Source organism: Podarcis filfolensis (assembly GCF_964270895.1).
Source record: "Podarcis filfolensis genome assembly, chromosome: Z".
In the NCBI taxonomy this organism is placed as follows: Eukaryota; Metazoa; Chordata; class Lepidosauria; order Squamata; family Lacertidae; genus Podarcis; species Podarcis filfolensis.
The window spans coordinates 17,648,824-17,669,704 of NC_139617.1; the positions used below are offsets into that span (position 1 = coordinate 17,648,824).

Consider the following 20,881-nt stretch of genomic DNA (forward strand, 5'->3'; position numbering starts at 1 on the left):
GTGGTTTAAGAGAAATGGCTTCATGGGCCAAAATAGGCCAGTTGGAAGGCTAGGGTTGGTCCATGGGCTGAAGGTTCCTCACCCCTGCCCTAATCCTGTCTCTGCCCCAAGGTGCAACCCACCCACCACAAAAAATGCAAATCCTGGCTGCTCATACCTTGTTCTCCTCTGGAGTTGGTGGTAGAGGCTTGTCAGGCTTGAGAAGACAACGGCCACTTCTGAAACCTTCAATTAGAGGAAAGCAGGGCATTTTAAGTGCATCTCCAGTAGGAATAGAGAGAGAAAATCTTCATCACGCACCCAAAACCACATCTTTTACGGTTAAAATGCGTATAAAATGTGTATAAAATTTTATGTGAAACTGCCTTGGTTGCGCTGGTCAATGATCTCTGGCAGCTAGACTGGTGACTGTGAGTGGCTGCTGAGACCACATAACACCGGTCCAGAAAGACCTGCATTGGCTCCCAGTATGTTTCCGAGCACAATTCAAAGTGTTGGTGCTGACCTTTAAAGCCCTAAATGGCCTCAGTCCAGTATACCTGAAGGAGCATCTCCATCCCCATCAATCTGACCAGACATTGAGGTCCAGTGCCGAGGGCCTTCTGGTGGTTCCCTCACTGCAAGAAGTGAGGTTACAGGGAACCAGGCAGACACGCTCCCATCAGATGTCAAGGAAATAAACATCTATCTGACTTTTAGAAGACATCTGAAGGCAGCCCTGTCCAGGGAAGTGTTTAATGTCTGATGTTTTATTGCATTATTATTATTATTATTATTATTATTATTATTTTATTCATTCTGTTGGGAGCCACCCAGAGTGACTAGGGAGACCCAGTCAGCTGGGCAGGGTATAAATTATAAATTGATGATGATGATGATGATGATGATGATGAAAGTGCACTGAAAAAGCCCTGAAAAATAGCATTTGTGGGAGGGGGGATGCAGACAATAATGCTTATAAAAAGAGTACAATTTAAATAATAAATTTCCATGCACTATTTCCAAAAATCAGCATGAAACAGGATGGAATGGAACTATAAAGGAGTGCCAGCGAAAATAAGACAGGACAGACTGAGGATGTTCTGTCTGTTCCAAAGATGGGGAATCTCTTCAGTCTGGCAGGGCAGATATTTATCTCCCCACCCCATGAACCAACTCAATCATCTGATGCTTGGAGACTGGTAGGTGGGCAGTCCAATCAGATGATTGACATGTGGCGTAGGAGAAAAGGCTTCGCAGGCTAAATTGCACCCCCTGGTGGGCTGAGACTGAACTGCAGGCTGGAGGTCCTCAACCCCTGGCAAATCCCTATTCAAAAGTGAAGAGTGCCTTCCTCAAACTCACACACGGCACTCTTTGAAAGTAGTGAACTACTATAGCAGGGCAGGGGAGAGCACTCCAGTTGAAAGGGTTACAAGGCCTTGCTTTGTTAGGGAGGTTGCTCTTTAGAGTAGGTGAGAAAAATCCTCTACTGACAACTGCCACCAGCCTGAGCTGAACAGCCTTCCTGGTCTCCAAATATTCAACTGGCTAGGGCTTATGGAAGTTGTGGCCCAAAACATCTGGAAGGAGAAGGCTGGAATAGGTTTAGAAGCTTATTAGGCAAAGTGGACAAGAAAGGAAGCTCTCTATGCTCATATCACATACCAGAGGTGATTCAGAGGTAACACACCTCTGATTACTAGAGACCATGTTGTTGCTATCATTGTTGTTCATCATCACCGTCGTCATCAAGATCATGCCACAAGCAAGGCATGATGGGCAGCAACAACTTCCTGCAAGCTCAGCAGTGAAGCATCTGCTCTGCCTGCAGAAGAACTCAAGTTCAACCCTCAGGCTGGTGGCTGCTTTAAGATTTAGACCTCAGGAGAGCCTTGGTGAATCAAGCCAAAGGTCCACCTAGTCCAGCACTCCACTCTCACAGCAGCCCATCAAGTAGGGCTGGGAAAGACTACTGCCGAAACCCTGTCAGCTGCTGCCAGTCAGTGTGGACTGCACTGAGGTAAATGGAGCAATAGGCAACTTCCTATGCTACCGTCTACTCCACTCAGGATCTGTTGGAGGCTAGGTGGATCTTTGATCAAATGACCCAGAACTCTTCTGTTATTACATCTGATTTTCTGTTTTCAGGAATGCTTTAGACCCCCACAAGATGATTAGGGGCACCTGCATTTCAAGCCAGCTTTCTGGTTCTGTGCTCTGAAACTAGGCCAAATATGCCGAACTAGACATGACAAGATGGGACGCAGATGGCGCTGTGGGTTAAACCACAGAGCCTAGGACTTGCCGATCAGAAGGTCGGCAGTTTGAATCCCCGCAACGGGGTGAGCTCCCATTGCTCGGTCCCTGCTCCTGTCAACCTAGCAGTTCGAAAGCACGTCAAAGTGCAAGTAGATAAATAGGTACCACTCCGGCGGGAAGGTAAACGGCATTTCCGTGCGCTGCTCTGGTTCGCCAGAAGTGGCTTAGTCATGCTGGCCACATGACCCGGAAGCTGTATGCCGGCTCCCTCAGCCACTAAAGCGAGATGAGCGCCGCAACCCCAGAGTCAGCCATGACTGGCACTAATGTTCAAGGGTCCCTTTACCTTACTTTAGACATGACAAAGCAGGCATATGTATCTTAAACATGTGTCTGCCCCAGTCATAAATAAAGCAGAGGTGAGGTGGAGGTGTCTATTATTTCCATCAGGACTGGAGAACCTGTGCCTGCCCCCCTTCAAAAAAAAAACAAGGTTTCTAGATTCCAGCTCCCATCAGCCCCAGCCAGAACGATTAGTGGTCAGGAATGAGGTGGGTTGTAGTACAAATATCTGGAGTGGAACAGGTTCCTCCTCCTGGCTTTAAGCAAAGATGAAGTGCACCAACATATACAAACCACAAGGAAAGTTCAAAAAACAGCCAAAGTGAATTCTTACTTCTACTCTTGCCTCCCAGAATCTGGCAGCCCATGGCCATTTTTGCTGTCTGGGAGCAGCAGAGGTATTGTCCGTCAGTCCAGAAGCAGGGATGATATTTCTGCACCAGGTTGGCGTTGTAGCAGATCACTGCAGCAGGAAGGAAGGGTTACTATAGTTTCTGATCTTGTTTGAGTGATGGTAAACAGTTTCAGAAAACAAAACAAAAAACCTGGATATTGAAACTCGGTTTGAAGTTGGTTCAATATCTTGACTTCCTCCAGAGCTGCTAGCCATAGTTTCCCAATTCGGATGAAACAGGAAACAACTGTCAACGAGAACTTCCTGGCTTGCTTGCCAGCTTAGGTGAAGGAGGAAGTGAAGGGCTTGCATGTGTGGGCAAAAAAAAGGGGGGTACATTCACATCACGCTTTAGTAAACCGATATATGATGATTCAAATGCGGCCAATCAGGTTAAAAAGAAGCAAGCAATGTTAATCTCCTCAAATGGTCCAATTGCTTAATCTTGGCCTGAAGAGGAAGAGTCTTATGGCACATTAAAAAAATGCACACATCCCTGGCACGGCCTGATACTCATCGCCAATCCCCACCACTCACCTCTCTGCCCCTTTGTAAGATTATTTTGGGGGCATCAGGATAGTGCTGGGCGAGTCCTAGAGGGAATTTTTGTCAGGGCACCCTCAATCTTTGTGCCAACCCTGGTCAAGGCTTTACCACCTACCTAACCTATAAAGGGGACTCGGGTGGTGCTGTGGGTTAAACCACAGAGCCTAGGACTTGCCAATCAGAAGGTTGGCGGTTCAAATCCCTGCAACGGGGTGAGCTCCCGTTGCTCGGTCCCTGCTCCTGCCAACCTAGCAGTTCAAAAGCACATCAAGGTGCAAGTAGATAAATAGGTATTGCTCAAGCGGGAAGGTAAACGGCATTTCCGTGTGCTGCTCTGGTTCACCAGAAGCGGCTTAGTCATGCTGGCCACATGATCCGGAAGCTGTACGCCGGCTCCCTCGGCCAATAAAGCAAGGTGAGCGCCGCAACCTCAGAGTCGGTCACGACTGGACCTAATGGTCAGGGGTTCTCAGTAGTGGTGCCCACTCTGTGGAACACCCTCCCATCAGATGTCAAAGAAACAAACAACTATTAGACTTTTAGAAGACATCCAAAGGCAGCCTTGTTTAGGGAAGCTTTTCATACTGGATGAATCATTGTATTTTAATCTGCTGGAAACCGCCCAGAGTGGCTGGGGAAACCCAGCCAGATGGGCGGGGTATAAATAATAAATTATTATTATTATTATTATTATTATTATTATTATTATTATTATTAGTTGTGGCCTTACTGTGTAAAAAGCTTGACATGTTGATATATATCAGGTGAGACAAATTTTTAAAAGGTAAGACTGCCAGGGTTGTTGGAGAAAGGAATCTATTGTTTTTTTGCGTTATAAGGGCACTCCAGAACAAGGAACCTGTGTGAACCTTAGTTAAATAAGATTATTGGAAGGAAGCATGTAATGACTTTACTTGTAATCAGGTTGTCATCCATGCAAAAAGCAATTTCTCCTCAGGCTACTGCTCCTCTAGATGACCTGTTTATTAAACATTCATCCAGATTTGCTTCCGCATAGCATATACAGAGGTTAGACTATGTCTGGTCTATATAGCGAAGGGTTTCCCAAACTTGTGTCTCCAGCTGTTTTCGGACTACAACTTCCATCATCCCTAGCTAGCAGGACCAGTGGTCAGGGATGATGGGAATTGTAGTCCAGAAACAGCTGGAAACCCTGTTACAGGCCACTCATTCTGATTTGTCTGCAGGGAAGTTATACAACAGTAAGCATTCATCTGGAATTCATCCTGATTTGCTTACAGGGCATTTATATGCCTTCTTGTTAATATTCATTCTTCTCACACTTTTCAGGGTGCTTCACTTTCCTAAGAGCAAAAAGTCAGCTGTGTGTGTATGCTTTTAAGTGGCTTTGTTGCAAAAGGGCAACAGATTGCTTTAATTCATTTCAAGTGTGCAAATCTAATTTTCCACCTGAATCCTTCCTGCAAAATATTGTTCCTATTTAAAATATCTAGCTTTTAACTACTAGAGAGAGAGAGAGACTTACCATTTTTCAACTGGTGAATCCAGCGGCTCCTCAACTCCTCTGTTGGAGAGAAGACATAGAGGGGCCCTTCATCATACACCACCTAGTGGAACAGAGTCAGAGCAGCACAGATGACAGCCACAAACACATTGTACACAGACAATAGTGTCATATCAAGATGGGGGTCTGAGGCACATGTCCAAGAGACCAATAATGGCAGGGGATTCTTAAATGTACCATGGCTGGTTTATTGCTTATTGAAAGAAGGGATGGGAGAAAGAAATAGGATTTTATGTGACTGTAAAGAGAAATGATGTGATTCATGCTTGGTAAACCAATATGATAACTGAAACGCAATTGTCCTTTGAAAGTTGCATTCTTCTGAAATTTTTGATGGAGTTATCCAACCAAACAGTGAATACAAAAAAAAATTCATAAGGAGAAAGTACAAACAAAATCCATACTGTCATGAAAATAAGATACAAAAATGCATTTTTGCGCACGCACACACAAAAGTGTTTTAATCAAAATTTCAGTCAAAAATGTATCTTAAGAGGAATTCTCACTGAAAATATTCGAAAGGATTTTTTTAAATCCAAATTGCTGTGGCAACATGGAGAATTGGATTTTAAACCAGGTAAATGAGAAACAGAGAAACCGAAACTGACAGTACTGGACTACAAAGACCAACGGTCTGAAAGTCTGCATGCACACACCACACATTTAAAGCATTTGACTCCCCCCACCAAAAAAAAAAAATCCTAAGGATTGTGGTTTACCCCTTACAGAACTAGTTCCCCAAACCCTTGGCAAACTATTGTTCCCAGGACTCTTGGGCTGTGTTCTTTAAATATATGGTGTGTGTGCAGTTTTAGCCAGGGGAAGAGGAGCATAAGACTATGACGCTTAAGCTTCAGGGCCCAAATCCTGGACGGGTCCCAGAAGTGACTTTGGTCCACATGGCTTAAAATTTTTTGGTCCACTAGACCCAATTTGAGCGGCATGACTCAACCTATTCATTTTTTGTTGTACAGTCATACCTTGCGTTAAATATGCTTCGAGTTGAGCGCGTTCGAGTTGCGCTCCTCGGCAACCCAGAAGTAACGGAGCGCGTTACTTCCGGGTTTCGCCGTCTGCGCATGCGCAGACGCTCAAGATGATGTCACATGCATGCGCAGAAGTGACAAAAAGCGACGTGTGTGTGCGCAGACACGCCGTCGCTAGTTACGTTTACCTGTAAATGCAAACGGGGCTCCGGAACGGATCCCGTTCGCATCTTAGAGGTACCACTGTATATATTTCAACATTCCTAAGCTTGACCATCAGTAGCACAGACGTTGTACAGGTGTGGTGATCTGTCGTGGAACAACCCCACTGAAGAAGATAAGAGCAGTTATCCAGACCTCGCTGCTGGTTGTGAAGGAGCGCCTTGCGACACTTCAACATTCAGGGCCCCAGAAATGTAGGTCCGTCACTGTAAGACTATTAAGTCCAGAGTAAGGTAAAAGTAAAGGGACCCCTGACCATTAGGTCCAGTCGTGGCCGACTCTGGGCTTGCGGCGCTCATCTCGCTTTATTGGCCGAGGGAGCCGGTGTACAGCTTCCGGGTCATCTGGCCAGCATGACTAAGCCGCTTCTGGTGAACCAGAGCAGCGCACAGAAACGCCGTTTACCTTCCTGCCGGAGCGGTACCTATTGATCTACTTGCACTTTGACGTGCTTTCGAACTGCTAGGTTGGCAGGAGCAGGGACCGAGCAACGGGAGCTCACCCCGTCGTGGGGATTCGAACCGCCGACCTTCTGATTGGCAAGTCCTAGGCTCAGTGGTTTAACCCACAGCGCCACCCGCGTCCCTTAAGTCCAGAGTAGCCCTGTTTAAAGGCATTTTGAGCTAAAACCATCCTGCCAACAAATTCTTTCGCCTTTTTTTTTTTTTGTATAAATGTACCTGATAATGTTTTAGCTGTACCTGTGGCTTGACCATGGGGCAGGATGGTGGAGGACTAAAGCAACAGATTCTGGGAGTCATTAAGGGCAATAAAGTAAGAGACAAGACAGGTACAGACACATTCTCTTGAGTCTGGAACATGTGACCCAACTGTCTATGATGGGGTGGCTAACAGGAAAAACAGCTCACCTGGAAAGGATAGGGGAACCTCTCTATGATGTCTGTCTCACTTAGATCTTCTCCTTTTCTCTGTGTGCATGTGAAATAGATGGGAGATTAGTACATTAGAAATGTACACCAAAACTCACGTCCAGGAAACTGTGGGCAGGTGAAAGTGGGTGTGCTTAAATTTTAAGGTCTCAAATATAGAAAATAAATATTCATAAATGCACACATATCTAAATATATGAACCATGTGTCTTAAATAGTACAGGAGAACAATCCTAAAGCCATTTTAACTCTCCCAATGACCTCAAATACTCCTCTGCAGGAAGGGAGGCAAATGGGGAAAGCCTTCCCATTGTCTTTTTGCTTGCAAATCCTGTCTTAAGGGCACATTTGTGTATGAATAGGGTGAGCCTGTGGCCTGGATTCAGGAACTAAAGTATCAACCATCAGAAAAGAATGGCCAGGCTGCCCAGGTAATGCAGTCAGTGACCATCCTAGCAAACAGGATTTCTGCTGTAGACCGCCTCAGCTGCTGTAGACTACCTCCTTCTGTGATGTATGCCTGATGTTTTAGGGGGGGTGGTCTGCGTGTGGTGAGTGGGGACCCTGTTGCAACAGTTTCTTGAATACAGGTTTACTAGCTGCTTTGCTTCTCAATATACTCTGGTTGGCCTCTGTTATTTTCTCCTACTGATAGGGAACCCACTTAAGGACTCTATATGGGCCCTGGAATACCCCATAAAGGAAAAGGAGCAGGTATTTTTTTCTTATAACAGGGGGCAAAGCAACAAATATATATTTTACCTTTGTAAAGTAAGCTAGCTTCTCCACACACCTTCCATTCTTTGCCCTCCATTCACACAATCAAGAGGAATTGTCAAAGTCAAAGGATGCATTCCGTCCAGGGCCAGGGAGGGAAGCAGGGGAGATGGGAGAGTTCCAGTTGGCCCCTATACCTGAGGTTCCCCATGCAGGTCTAGCACTGAAGGACCATGAGAAGCATCTTTCCCAGTCCTACCTGGAGACTCCAGGGATCAAACCTGGGACCTTCTGCATGCAAAGCAGATGCTCTGCTCACTCAGCTATGCTCCTACACTGAACCTCACAAGCAGCTAGTACCAGTGATACATTTGGAACTCCAGGACTTCGCCCTGACAGCCCCAAGACCCATGAAATACTCCTTCAAGGGGAATCCCAAAATGCAGGTATCTGTGTTGGTCCACTATTCTGTGGCCTCCCTTGTGGGTATGGATATGGACCCTCCACTGACCACAAGGAGACATGTCACAGCTGGTTTAGGGCACTGTCCCTGGATGGCAATTTGATGTAACTGTGGAGCACTGAAAAACAGTGTGGCATTCCCCCCCAAAGGGAATGCATGTATATGTTTAGCAGGAGAATCTTGTGGTTGCTGAGAGCAGGAACATCCTGTCTGAAATGAAGGCACATTAGTGCTTCGTTACCGGGATTCGCCGTTCTGGTGGAGGATTGTTCTCTGGAGCCACAGTCTCTACACAGGTGATCTTCTCAATGTCCACAGAGCCTTTCTTACTTCCTCGACGCTGCAAAGGAGAAAACAGGAATGCTTTAAGACAGTCCAGCTTTGAGCCAGCACTACTTGCACAGCTAGTGGCTTAGGCTGGGTCTAGACACACACAAAAAAAGTTTTAGGAAAATGCATTGTAAAGTTCATAATGAGAAATCACCTACAGGTGGTTACCTAACAACAAGAAAACTAGCGCTAATACGCCCAGGAACCTCACCAAAATGCTGGAGAGGGTGCACCTCCCCAGGCACATACCTCCACATGTGGTGGGAGTGCCCCCAAAATCCAACTATTCTGGACAACAGCCATACGAGAAATATGTAAAATAACTAAGCAAGTATTAGAAATCACCCCAGAATTGGCCCTACTAAACATCTTCCAAGACAACAATGCCCATTTACACCACAAAGAACTCATAACCCACCTACTTTCAGCAGCCAGAAACACCATAACCAGACACTGGAGAAACCTGTCAGGAGTAAGCATGGACCAATGGTACCAAATACTACCAATTAACCAATAAACTGAAACTGACACGGGGACAAACAGAAGAAGACGCCTTCACCCCGGTATGGCTCCCCTTTAGCACATTCACAGCCCAACAAGACAATGACAATAATCCACCAACAGCATACAAATCAATATGGCTAACCTGATCCAAAACACCCACCCACCCCACTCACACATGGAAACAAAGATCACCACAGCCAATAACAAACAAACAACCACACCCTAGGCCAACCCCAACCTCTCTCACCACCAAAGGAACACAAGTAAACAGCAGAGAACCTGCACAAGCAACGCTGACACCAAACCCTACATACATTAAGTATAATAGAAACATTGCCACCCGACCCCACCCATCTTCCCCCCTCCCCCCCTCTCCCCCTTTTCTTCCTAATGTCTCAACAAATGAAACTGATTTGTAAAAATGTTACGTGGAAAAAATACGAGAGAGACACATTACACATACTTCTGTAAATCAAGAAAATCTTTAATAAAAATACATTAAAATAATAATAATAATGAGAAATCACATTGCCGAGAATTGAACTCCACAGCACCATGCGGTGTAACACTGTTATAACACATTTAAAAATTATTATTTTTTTACTAATGTAGCTGAGTCCCTAGGATCAAAACATGAGTCCTTCTGTATGCATCAAAACAATCACACCCACATACCATACATTAAAGCACTATTATGCCACTTTAACAAGACATGGCTTCCCCCAAAGGATCCCGGGGACTGTAGTCTGTTAAAGACGCTGAGGGTTGTTAAGAGACCTTACCCCCCCCCCCCCAATCAAGCTACAATCCTGGGCATCCTTAACAAGCTAAGGTTTCCAGGCTGTCAAAATGGTTTAAGAGCACTTTGCATGTAACCGTGCAGATGTGACAGCACTCAGCCAGTTCAATGGGCCTTAGATCGCAATGCAGCTGTGTTTGCTGCACAGACAAAAACTGCCTTCCTCATGTAGATCTCCTTTACAAGATCCAGGTGTTTTGTGTGCCTTCAGAGAGTTAGTGTAGGCACCCCACCACATTGTTCTTGAAATCTGTTATGTACTGAGTTGAATAGGATCCAAACTGCAGCAGTCTGATTGGTCCTAGAACAATAGGATTCAGAATGCAGCAGTCTGATTGGTCCTAGAACAATGCAGCAGTATGATTGGTTGGCAGGAACCACCCAATCATGCTCCAGATATAAGTGAATCCACAACCTGATTGGCTTACAGTAGAATTCCAGAATGAGCCAATCATGTGCAGCCCATTGTGTAAATAATGTATATAAAGCAGATACTTTGAGGGGACATTCATTCATTCCTCCTCACCACTATGAGCTGAATAAAGAGCATGAAATCACTTTGCGACTCTGAGTATATTTCAAAATCTTACCATCCCTGATCATTATCTGGGGCTGAGAGAAATCAGAGTTCAACAACAGGCTCCCCATACCTAGTTGAGCATGTCAGACTGGGACAGTAGAAATCCAGCTTCAAATCCCCACTCAGCCACAAAGTTCACTAGGTGATCATGGGCCATTCACCATCCCTCAGCCTAACTGGTCCCTTGGGCACCTGAGACAGAAAATCCTACACATACATTTCCGTGTCCCTGTCAGTAAAAATACAGTAACAATAAATTAAATAACTAAACACTTGCTGCCCTTTCATGGCATCTACAATCAGCAGCTTTAGGGTGGCTAGGTTCAAAAGAGGACAGCGTTGCTGCATCCTTAGTGACAACTACCTGCTAGAAGTCCCTCTTTAATGCAACTATTAAAGGCGCAAAAGCCATATACTCATTTGCACCCAGCTACCTCACTTCTAGGGACGCGGGTGGCGCTGTGTGTTAAACCACAGAGCCTAGGACTTGCCGATCAGAAGGTCAGTGGTTCGAATCCCCGTGACGGGGTGAGCTCCCGTTGCTCGGTCCCTGCTCCTGCCAACCTCGCAGTGCGAAAGCACCTCAAAGTGCAAGTAGATAAATAGGTACTGTTCCGGCGGGAAGGAACGGCATTTCTGTGCGCTGCTCTGGTTCTCCAGAAGTGGCTTAGTCATGCTGGCCACATGACCCAGAAGCTGTACGCTGCCTCCCTCAGCCAATAAAGCGAGATGAGCGCCGCAACGCCAGAGTCGGTCACGACTTGACCTAACGGTCAGGGGTCCCTTTACCTTTACCTCACTTCTATCACAGCCAGCTGTCTCTTCTCTGTGACTCACCCCGCGCTCAAAGTCGTACTCATAGTAGGAGAGCTTGCTCTCAGTCAGCAGGAAGAGCCGTTTCTTGAAGTTGAGAGGGGATGTCTTCTTCTTCTGCTGAGAGCGTTTTAGAAAGATGCCCTCCAGGATAACATTCGACATGGCTCACGTCACCTTCTCCTCCTCCTCCTCCCCTTCCACGGTGGATTCGCTGGACTTCCGCTAATCAACAAAAAGGGACAGCTGCAATCATCATCATAATATAGACTAGAAAGGAAGCCCTGATTAACAGACTTCTGTGTAAACATGCTTATATTGCACTGTTAATGACTCAAAGCTAGCTAATTCTCTTTCTTATTAAATCAAAATACATTCAGGGTGATAAATATTCAAGATGCACAAACCCAGACCATCTTCAGAAGTCCTTCTTTGGTTGCCCCAGCCAAGTGAGATACTAGGGAAAAGGCTTTTTCAGTGGTGGCCCCCTGACTACGGAATGTTCTCCCTACAGCTTGCTGGGTTCCTTTTTGGGATCATTTCAGTGCCATGTAAACAAAGGAACTTAGGAAGTGGCTTTATACCACGACAGTCATTGGTCCACCTAGCTCAGTATTGTCTATACTAGGGTTACCAGACGTCCCCGGTTCCTGGGGACAGTCCCTGGATTTGCAAATCTGTCCCCGGAATGTCCCCAGGTTTGCAAATCTGTCCCCGGGAAATGTGGCAGTGGCAGCCTCAGCAGCCCGGAGCCAGCCTGGTAGCGCAGTTGGCTCTGGCTGGCTGCGGGCTGCTGATTGCCGCTGCTGCCGCCACTGTCAAAAGGGAACCGGGAACGCCCGGCAGTACAAATCTCCTGCTCCCTTCCCCCTTTGTTTTGACTAATGGGGGAGGCTCAGGACTTGCGGGTGGGGCGTTGCCCAGGAGGGGTGCAAGGCGCACGGTTTCTCTGCTGGGCAAGGTGCAAAGCCCTTCTTTCGCACCCTGTGAAACATAAATGCAGGGTTCAATTTTTCCATGATGCAGAACTTTGATACTCAAAATAATAGGTGTTAATGACTTCCATGATCTCTTTTGCCATGTGTGCAATCGATGCTGAGAGCTGACTTTGGGTTCTGACGTTCTCTGTAAGATTATGAAAAGTTCCGTCATGTTCTGGTGCTCCTAAAAACATGCCTGGCCAAAGTTGCCATGGGAGCTACTTCCATGTGCAGTTGGAGATGGATCCAATTCCATGCAACAGAGGACACCAGCTGCTTGGAAGTAGAAGTAGTATCTATCTTATGGATCTAACGTCTTGATAAGCCTTCTCATCTGCACAGATTGTGGGGCTTTCAGATATGATGAGGCCCCATCAGAAAAAAGAACTGCACAGTTTAAATATGTTTCAGTTTCCCAACTTTGCTAATCTAAAAACAGCATAGCTGCTCTGTATTCCTATTTGTTTTCCCCATTGAAGGAACCTTTGTGTTTCACCTAAGCATGGAGATCTGGGTGTAACAGCTTGATTTTATATTTTCACAAGGATGATGAACCATTGTATGTCTGTCTTGGGAAACAGTCCCACTGAAACCTACAAAATAGCAAAATATACCAAGTGTAGGGAAAATTTGGCGCTCTGGATGTTGCTAAACTACAAATCCCATCATGCCTGGTCATTACCCATGCTTGCAGAGGTTGATGGAAGTTGTAGTTCATTAACATTGGACGGGCCAAAAGTTTTCCACATTTGAAATAGGTCCTCGTTGGAATGAGTAGTACCTTCTCCTCCCATATTAAGACTGACTAAATTCAGATTTCGTCCAACATCAGCCAATTTTTCCCCTTCCTCTTCCCCCAATCTTGTTTTGTTTACCACAAAGCCTGATAATGAGTTATGGAGGGCTCAAAAACTTGCACACTATTTTGTAGCATTTTGTTCAACCTAATAAAAGTATTACTTTTTGGATTTTTTTCTCTTCTGGGCCAACCTTTGCTTTTTGTATTAGAAGTAGGTTGCTCCCTAGCACAACTTCCAGAGCGTCAGAAAATGAAGGCATTAATTAGATAGAGCCAAGCAATGTTCAAAAAAGCTAACACAGACTTTTGAGCTACACTCTCATCTGCAATTGCAATCCATATGGGATTACAATTAGATAATGCATCTGTACTACTTTGAACACTGGAAAGCACTGGTTGAATGCTATTATAATGTTTTATATATTTCTGTGGGGAGGTTATAGTTCTGCTGCTTTTGTTTTAACTATTTATTTGTGTTTTAACCTTGTATTTTTATCTTGTGAATCGCCCTGAGATCTTACGATGAAGGGTGATACATAAGCCTAACAAACAGTTCCCATACAGAAGGAGGGGGGAACCAGTTGCCAATTAATTTATTAATTGTCTATAAATTCTTGGCTCTGCTATCTAAAGGTAAGGGGACCCCTGACCATTAGGTCCAGTCGTGGCTGACTCTGGGGTTGCAGCGCTCATCTCGCTCTATAGGCCAAGGGAGCCGGCGTACAGCTTCTGGGTCATGTGGCCAGCATGACTAAGCCGCTTCTGGCGAACCAGAGCAGCGCACGGAAACACTGTTTACCTTCCTGCCGGAGTGGTACCTATTTATCTACTTGCACTTGGACGTACTTTTGAACTGCTAGGTTGGCAGGAGCAGGGACCGAGCAACGGGAGCTCACCCCGTCGCGGGGATTCGAACCGCCGACCTTCTGATCGGCAAGCCCTAGGCTCTGTGGTGTAACCCACAGCGCCACCCGCGTCGCCTGCTCTGCTATCTACCATGGCTCTAATTTTGTCCATAATCACAAATGTTCCATATTTATTTACTTACTCTTCCTTTATACAAAAAGTAAGAGAAAACATAGCATGTAAGAAAAGAAGCCATCGAAATACTTTTAATTCCCTATGTGAATGGCTTCAAAAAGCAAGTCCATCACTGTCTGGTCTCTGCGCACAGATGCCTTGTGATGGCCACAGATGCCATGTTCCTTGGAAGAGTACAAATGCAGCGTAATCAGGAGCTGCTCTTCAGCAGTAGTGCACATGCTCCACATGAAGGTCCTAGATTTGATCTCTGGCACCTCAGTGTGGATAATACTGAGTTAAATGGACCATTAGTCTGACAGTGTAAGGCAGCTTCCGACATTTCTGCGTACGCACATGTATATCTGCAAGGTACAGAATTAAGAAGACATGGCGTCCAGGATTTGAATACCAGCAGCCAGAGGTGCGTGGGCTGGGAAATACACCTGAGAACAGAAAACTAGAGTGTCTGCGTGGCCCACAATTTAGTTGCACAACACTCATCAAATCTGCTGTTGCTCTGATTCCTACTGGTGTTCTCAGGCCCGAGATCATCACTCTGAAATTTTCCACTTGATTCCTGAATGAGGCTACAAATTGACCTGCCTTCATTGCTTTCATTTCGCCCTCCCCCTTCTTAGTCTGCTCTCCTCTCTCTCTCCCTCTCTCTTTTTCAAAAGCACTGTTGATTCTGGGCTAGCGCAAAGGATTAAAGACTCACTGGTTGACTCTTGTCCTTGCTGTTCCACACACGGTGCTGCAATGGGCTCCTCTCAAAAGCAGCAGGTTCCTTGAGACGACTCTGGACTCTGGAACAGCCGGCAAATAGGTGGATGGTTTTTAAATCTTTGAACGGCTGGTGAAAGGAATGGCAGCAGCAGGAGACTCAGTCAAAGAGCTGTGTTGCACTGCAGGGAAGACTGTCATCTGGAGCTAACCCCACCCTTTCAGTTCCCCTTTTCTTAGTTTCTGACCAAACTGTCTTTATTTCCTTTCAACCATGATGCCACCCTCAGGGTGTCTCCAGACATAAGGGGGTTAATTTGCGAACAGGTCATTGGCAAAAGGTGCCCCCCCTTCCTGTTATCCTCTTTCCCCTGAAAAGAGTTAATCTTGATTAAAGGGGGGGGTTAAAATGGGCTGGCATTTTGATGTGAACTATGTTGTGTGGCTGCTGCAAATGACTTGTTTATATGGGGAATACTGATCCCACAATAAATGCCCATCTGGGGCCTCCAGCCCAGGCTGTCACTAATTTGTGGGTGGGTTTCCAGCACACACCATAGGTTCACGCTTGCACAATGAAAATGGATTAAATCGCTCTGTCACCCTAGCGCAACAAATCTGCTTTTTAAGAAAAACAATGCCACAAGTGTTTTTTGCTGCTAGGAAAGTGACTGGGAAATGTATTGAAAAGTGTGAGATGAACGAATTGTTAATGGGAAGATGTGTAAACACCCTGCAGGAAAACGTGGGTGAATGCTTGTTGTTGTATAGCTACCCCATAAACAAATAAGAACAAGTGCTCAATAAGCAACAGACATAGTCTAACCACCGTGAAAGCTCTGTGCAAGCAAATGAGCTCAATAAACCCCTGAAGGAGCTTTCAGTCTTGCTGCAAGAAAAGGAAGTCCTAGCTCAGTAGGGGGGCCAGGCCTTGCCTGGTAAGAGGCAATAGGTCTGTCTGCAGAGAGGCAAGGAGAGGGAAGGAGAAACAGAATTGGCTCCAGGACTAACTGCAAGCAGATGGTTCCATGCATACCAGACCTTGAAGTACATTTGAAGCACATTACAGTGGTACCTTGGGTTACATACGCTTCAGGTTACAGACTCCGCTAACCCAGAAATATTACCTCTGGTTAAGAACTTTGCTTCAGGATGAGAACAGAAATCGTGCTACGGCGGGGCGGCAGCAGCGGGAGGCCCCATTAGCTAAAGTGGTGCTTCAGGTTAAGAACAGTTTCAGGTTAAGAACGGACCTCCAGAACGAATTAAGTACTTAACCCGAGGTACCACTGTATTTCTTTCAAAGAATTCTGGACACTAGTTTGTTAACAGTTGATGGGAATCATAACTTAGTGAGAGGTAAACTACTATGCTCAGAATTATTTGAGGGAAAGAATGTGCTGCGAATGTGCTATAAAATTATAGTGGGTACACAGCCATAGAGGCAGAGGGGAAGACAATGAAAGGAAGATACAGAATCGATTAACTATCTTTTATTGAGCTAATTTCAGATTTTTTTTTCTGTTTTCCAGAATTCTTCATCAAGTAGGGTCAGCCTGTGGAAACATCCTGCGAAACTCAAAAGCTTTCACGCCAATCCAGTTGGCCCAATTCTGGAGCATGGGGGAGGGGGTTGGAATACATAAGTATTGCACAGCAAACTGCAAAAGAGGCAAAGGAAGATGTTGCCTGTACTGTATAAGAAAGAACAAGCTGAAGAGGGGTCATATCCAAGATGGATCCTGCCATTACAAGCAAATAAGGCTTGAGCAGGGTGCAATTTGAACTGGGGCTTAACTTTAGAGCTGGTTTTGAGAGCTTCATAAAATATGAAGAGTGATGCCAGGCACAGGAAGACTGTGGTCACAATGACACCATGCTGCACACTTAGAGCACACTTACATCTTGTTCACAGTCATGGCTTCCCCCAAAGAATCCTGGGAACTGTAGCTTGCCATGAATGCTGGGAACTGTAGCTCTCTGTGGAGGTAAACTACAAGTCCCAGGATTATTTGGTAGAAGTGGCAGCTGGTAAAGTAGTATAACCAGTGCTTTTTTCCTAAAAAAAATGTTTAGGGGTACTCTCATTTTCCTATTCACATTGAAATACTGCCCCTCAATGAGGCCAAACTTAGATTCAAAAAATGTTTAGGGGTATGTGTACCCCTGCGTACCCCCAGGAAAAAAGCACTGAGTGTAAAATTGTTTTAAATCTATGGTGGTGATGTGACATGTACAGCAATGCCCATTCTTTGTCCATGGCCCACATTAACCATTTCCCTCTTCCGCCTCCCTTTCTGTTTTGCTTACCAATTTGTCTGCCTAAGAGTTTTGGCAACTCAAAAGCCTGAACATCACCGCTGCCTTTCATAACATTTGGGTTACCCTAATGTGCACCAAGGCCTCTCTTTTAACCCCAGCCTGCAACTCAGAGCTGAGGTTAACTCCAGGTCAGGAAACTTCTCCCCCACAGTATTTGCAAAAACTGCCATTTGGCCAAGTCGGAGAGGAGTGTGTTTGTCAGTGGAAATCTAAATAAAGTACTGGGTGCGTGTGTATAGGGAAGGTCAGGGCCAGAGGCAGCCCTCGCCAGTGTGAGGCCCGTTGAACATAGGGAGAATCTCCGGAGTTTGCACAGCCACAAAAGCTTCCTCTTTCCAAGTAATCCACTATGTGAGCAACTCTCTTCCTGATAAAATGGTTAAATAAAACACACCACACAACTTTTTTTGTGACTTTCTCTACTTGTAACATTTACTACTATTATTACTATTTTATGAAGATGGCTACGATGGCTATGATTTCAGTATCATTGCCAGACGTCTGTACCTTTCTATGAGCTGCGTAAAAAGGAAATGTTATGCCAGCTGCTCCTTATCCGTCGCAGTCGCCGCAACGTCCCAATTGGGAAAAGCTGCACTTGGAAAAAATCTCCTTCATATACCAACTCATGCATCACGACCTTAACCCATGTTAAGGTAAGTCCCGTCGAGTGCAATGGGGCTTCGTTACTCTCAAGTAAGTGTGCAACGCGAACAAGCCATGCAAGCACATGTGCCCGCAATTTCCTCTCTTTTCCTGAAGGTGGCGGACACGGCTCGCTCGTTCTTCCTCCTTGACGACTCTATGATGAGCCCGCGAGTGACGCTCTAGCCTTCCGGCTTCCCTTTCTTTTTCTGCTCTCGCGTATCTTTGACTTCCGCTTCCGGGAAGAAGTTCTTTCTTTCTCTGTGGAGGCGACGTTGACGCTGGCAAGATGGTGAGATGCTTGGATCCAAAGCCATCCGCTTCGGGGGCTAAGGGCAGCGGTTCGGGCGTGGGTCTCAGAGAAGCGGCGACAGACGGCCGACAGGGCTGGGGGGATTTGGTTGGGGAATCGCTGGGTTGTGGAGAGAAGGGAGGTGGAAAAGGCCCGAGGTTGGCAAGGCCAGAATGGGCATGGAGGGGAAGGGTAGACCCTGATTGTGCCTGTCCAAGGAGCGAGGCCCTGACGGTAGTGCAGGTCGCTCTTACGCTATTGTAGGCTGAGCTGTGGTTCAGGTTGCGGGGGTGTTGGCGGAGGGCACGGTGCATATAATGGCATTTGCATTCCTGCGTATAGAAAACTAGCTTGTCTGTGGAAAGGTTTCCAACCCAGCCTTCTCATGCTGATTTTCTGCTGGCAGGGATTTGATTATTTGTAATTCCGTCGTGTAAACCTGTCGATTGCCATGTGTACCTCAGAAGAGCAGTTGCTGTGGGATGTGAGAATGCTGTTGTGCTCAAGTCCTGTTTTTTATTTATTTCACAATTTACACTTGAAAAGAACACTGCTGTGAGCTATGTTCCATTGGCCCCTTGTATGCATTTTCGCTAGGTGGGTTTTCCTATTAAGGGGCATCTTACTCTGCCTGACCACATGGTATGCTAATTATCTAGTTAGCAGGATATAATCACATGGTTGCATGCAAAGCTAAGGAGACACACTTACTGCTGTAAAACTTAACTTGCTCTTCTTTGCCAGGTGAACGTCCCCAAAACCCGCAGGACTTACTGCAAAAAGTGTGGGAAGCACCAGCCCCACAAAGTAACCCAGTACAAGAAGGGCAAGGAGTCTTTGTATGCTCAGGGTAAGTTGCAGAAGTGTACATTTTACTCCCAATTTCTTGGAATCACAAAGAGCATGCCTGCAATATTGTAGAAATGGTACATTTTTTTGAAACTTAGGATTGCCATCTGTAAAACGTTATTTGAGCATATCTTTCATTAATTTAAGAAAATGCAGGAGGAGTACAGAGCATTGTGCCATGTGGGAAATACGGAATCAGCACATGTCGTGAATACATGAAGTGTTCTACTTCATTAAGTGAATTTTGCTTTTACTTTGCAGTGTTGGCCTTTGTGTGCACAACGCATACAAAATGTGGAGGCAGGGGGGGATAAGGGAATAAATACAGAGGTTCCCTTAACATTTAAAAATAAAGATTCTCCCTGCGTATACCTCATCACACAACACTGTGACAGTAAAGTAGATAAACAACACCTGGCTTGTGAAACCTCAGAACCATAGGGGAGAAAAATAGGCAAGGTAAGCTGTTCCGAGAATGTGTGGCAGGAGGAAACAGTTGCATGTTGTAGGAATACAGATAACCAACCTACCTCATGGTGAAGTTGGTTGTTCCCTTGTCTTGTAGTGTTTAGGGGGGTTGAGTTTCAAGTAGACTTCACTGTTATCTGAAGGATTTAATTTCTTCCCATTAGGAAAGCGGCGATATGATCGCAAGCAGAGTGGCTATGGTGGCCAAACAAAGCCCATCTTCCGCAAAAAGGTGAGCCTAACTGGAAGGCTATGGGAACTCGTATGGTGCAACTTGAAGCTGAGTATGCTGGTGTGGAACTGGAGAATTCCTGTTGCGGGTTTATTTCAGGAATTAATATGAATGAATGAATGAATGAATGAATGAATGAATGAAAAATCGGGACTTCTGGGACTGGATCTTCCTTTTTAGGATCTCAGCTTAATTTTGTTCACTTTTCATTTTCACGGAATACTAATCTGACTGATTGCCTCACCTTTTCACTTTTCTGCTTCCCTTTCTGCCTTGCCTTGTAAGTAGGTGTAGGGAAGGTAGGGGACAAATGTTGAGATAGGCCTTTGTCAGGGCCTGAATAGACTTTCTTTTCTGTTTCAGGCAAAGACCACAAAGAAGATCGTGCTGAGACTGGAATGTGTGGAGCCCAATTGCAGGTCAAAGAGGATGCTGGCCATTAAGAGGTGCAAGCACTTCGAGTTGGGAGGAGACAAGAAGAGAAAGGTACAATCCTTTGCTAAGTCATGTTCTGTGCAATGCTGGCCCCATCCTTTAGTGTCCAAAGTGATGCTGCCTGTCTTGCTAATTGAGGGTGTTTGTTGTGACAGTGAGAGATAATAGCTGTCCTTTGGACCATTAGATTGATTGTAAAAGTGGGTTTGATATAGTGTGATGACAGAAAAGAGTTGGAGGAATAAATAAGTGAAAACAAATCAGGATATGTACACCTTTCTCATGCACCTATCTTGTTTTAGGGCTTTTTGTAGGAGTGCAGTGGATTCAAATAGTATGAAAAACTATACTTTTCAGGGTGCCTTATATGGGACCCACAATCATACACGTTTAAAATCATTTTCTAGGTTTATCTTTAGTCTTTGGGAGTGGTCCTGGTCAGCTGATAGCAAGTGATAAGCCTCTTTTGCAAATGGGGGGTGGTGGGGAATCTACAAAATTAAAAATGCTTTCGGGTGCTGTTGGCTGTATACTCAGTCTGGTTTTTTTATTTCCCCTTACAGGGCCAGGTTATCCAGTTCTAGGCTGCTGTGGAACCCATTGTTGGTTGGTGTATGAAATGTAATAAAAGTCCTATTGGATCACCCTAATATGTGTCATAGCCATTTTTGTTTACTAGTGTGAGCTTATCTCATTTTATCCCTGTGACAAAGCAGGTCTGTGGCCCAAGATAGCTTTCC

General features: G+C 45.5%; 2 protein-coding genes across 4 annotated transcripts in view; one reads left to right on the plus strand and one right to left on the minus strand.

The window, feature by feature from the left end:
* The window catches only part of BTK (Bruton tyrosine kinase), a 34,614-nt gene extending 16,640 nt beyond the window's left edge, over positions 1-17,974 (minus strand). The window contains exons 1-8 of one of the 3 annotated variants that reach the window (XM_083595972.1): positions 17,728-17,974; positions 14,894-15,028; positions 11,398-11,598; positions 8,589-8,687; positions 7,147-7,206; positions 5,031-5,112; positions 2,918-3,046; positions 158-225 (exon numbers count right to left, since the gene is read on the minus strand). In XM_083595972.1, the coding sequence (XP_083452098.1) occupies positions 158-225; positions 2,918-3,046; positions 5,031-5,112; positions 7,147-7,206; positions 8,589-8,687; positions 11,398-11,538 (579 nt within the window). In that variant the 5' untranslated portion in view covers positions 11,539-11,598; positions 14,894-15,028; positions 17,728-17,974. Of the gene's footprint in view, positions 1-157; positions 226-2,917; positions 3,047-5,030; positions 5,113-7,146; positions 7,207-8,588; positions 8,688-11,397; positions 11,599-14,893; positions 15,114-17,727 lie in introns of those variants that run through there. The other 2 variants (XM_083595973.1, XM_083595971.1) reach the window with 2 other exon arrangements.
* Positions 17,975-18,006: 32 nt separating this feature from the next.
* RPL36A (ribosomal protein L36a) lies at positions 18,007-20,791 on the plus strand. The gene is made up of 5 exons (XM_083596197.1): positions 18,007-18,157; positions 18,902-19,007; positions 19,639-19,706; positions 20,070-20,192; positions 20,705-20,791. The coding sequence occupies exons 1-5, from the start codon at positions 18,155-18,157 to the stop codon at positions 20,723-20,725; spliced, it is 321 nt and encodes a 106-aa protein (XP_083452323.1). The 5' UTR covers positions 18,007-18,154; the 3' UTR covers positions 20,726-20,791.
* Positions 20,792-20,881: the final 90 nt, after the last annotated feature.

Coding starts and splice junctions, on each gene's coding strand:
- RPL36A (XM_083596197.1), top strand. Junction 19,008..19,638: donor GGAGTCTTTGTATGCTCAGG/GTAAGTTGCAGA, acceptor TCTTCCCATTAG/GAAAGCGGCGATATGATCGC. Junction 19,707..20,069: donor AGCCCATCTTCCGCAAAAAG/GTGAGCCTAACT, acceptor TTTCTGTTTCAG/GCAAAGACCACAAAGAAGAT.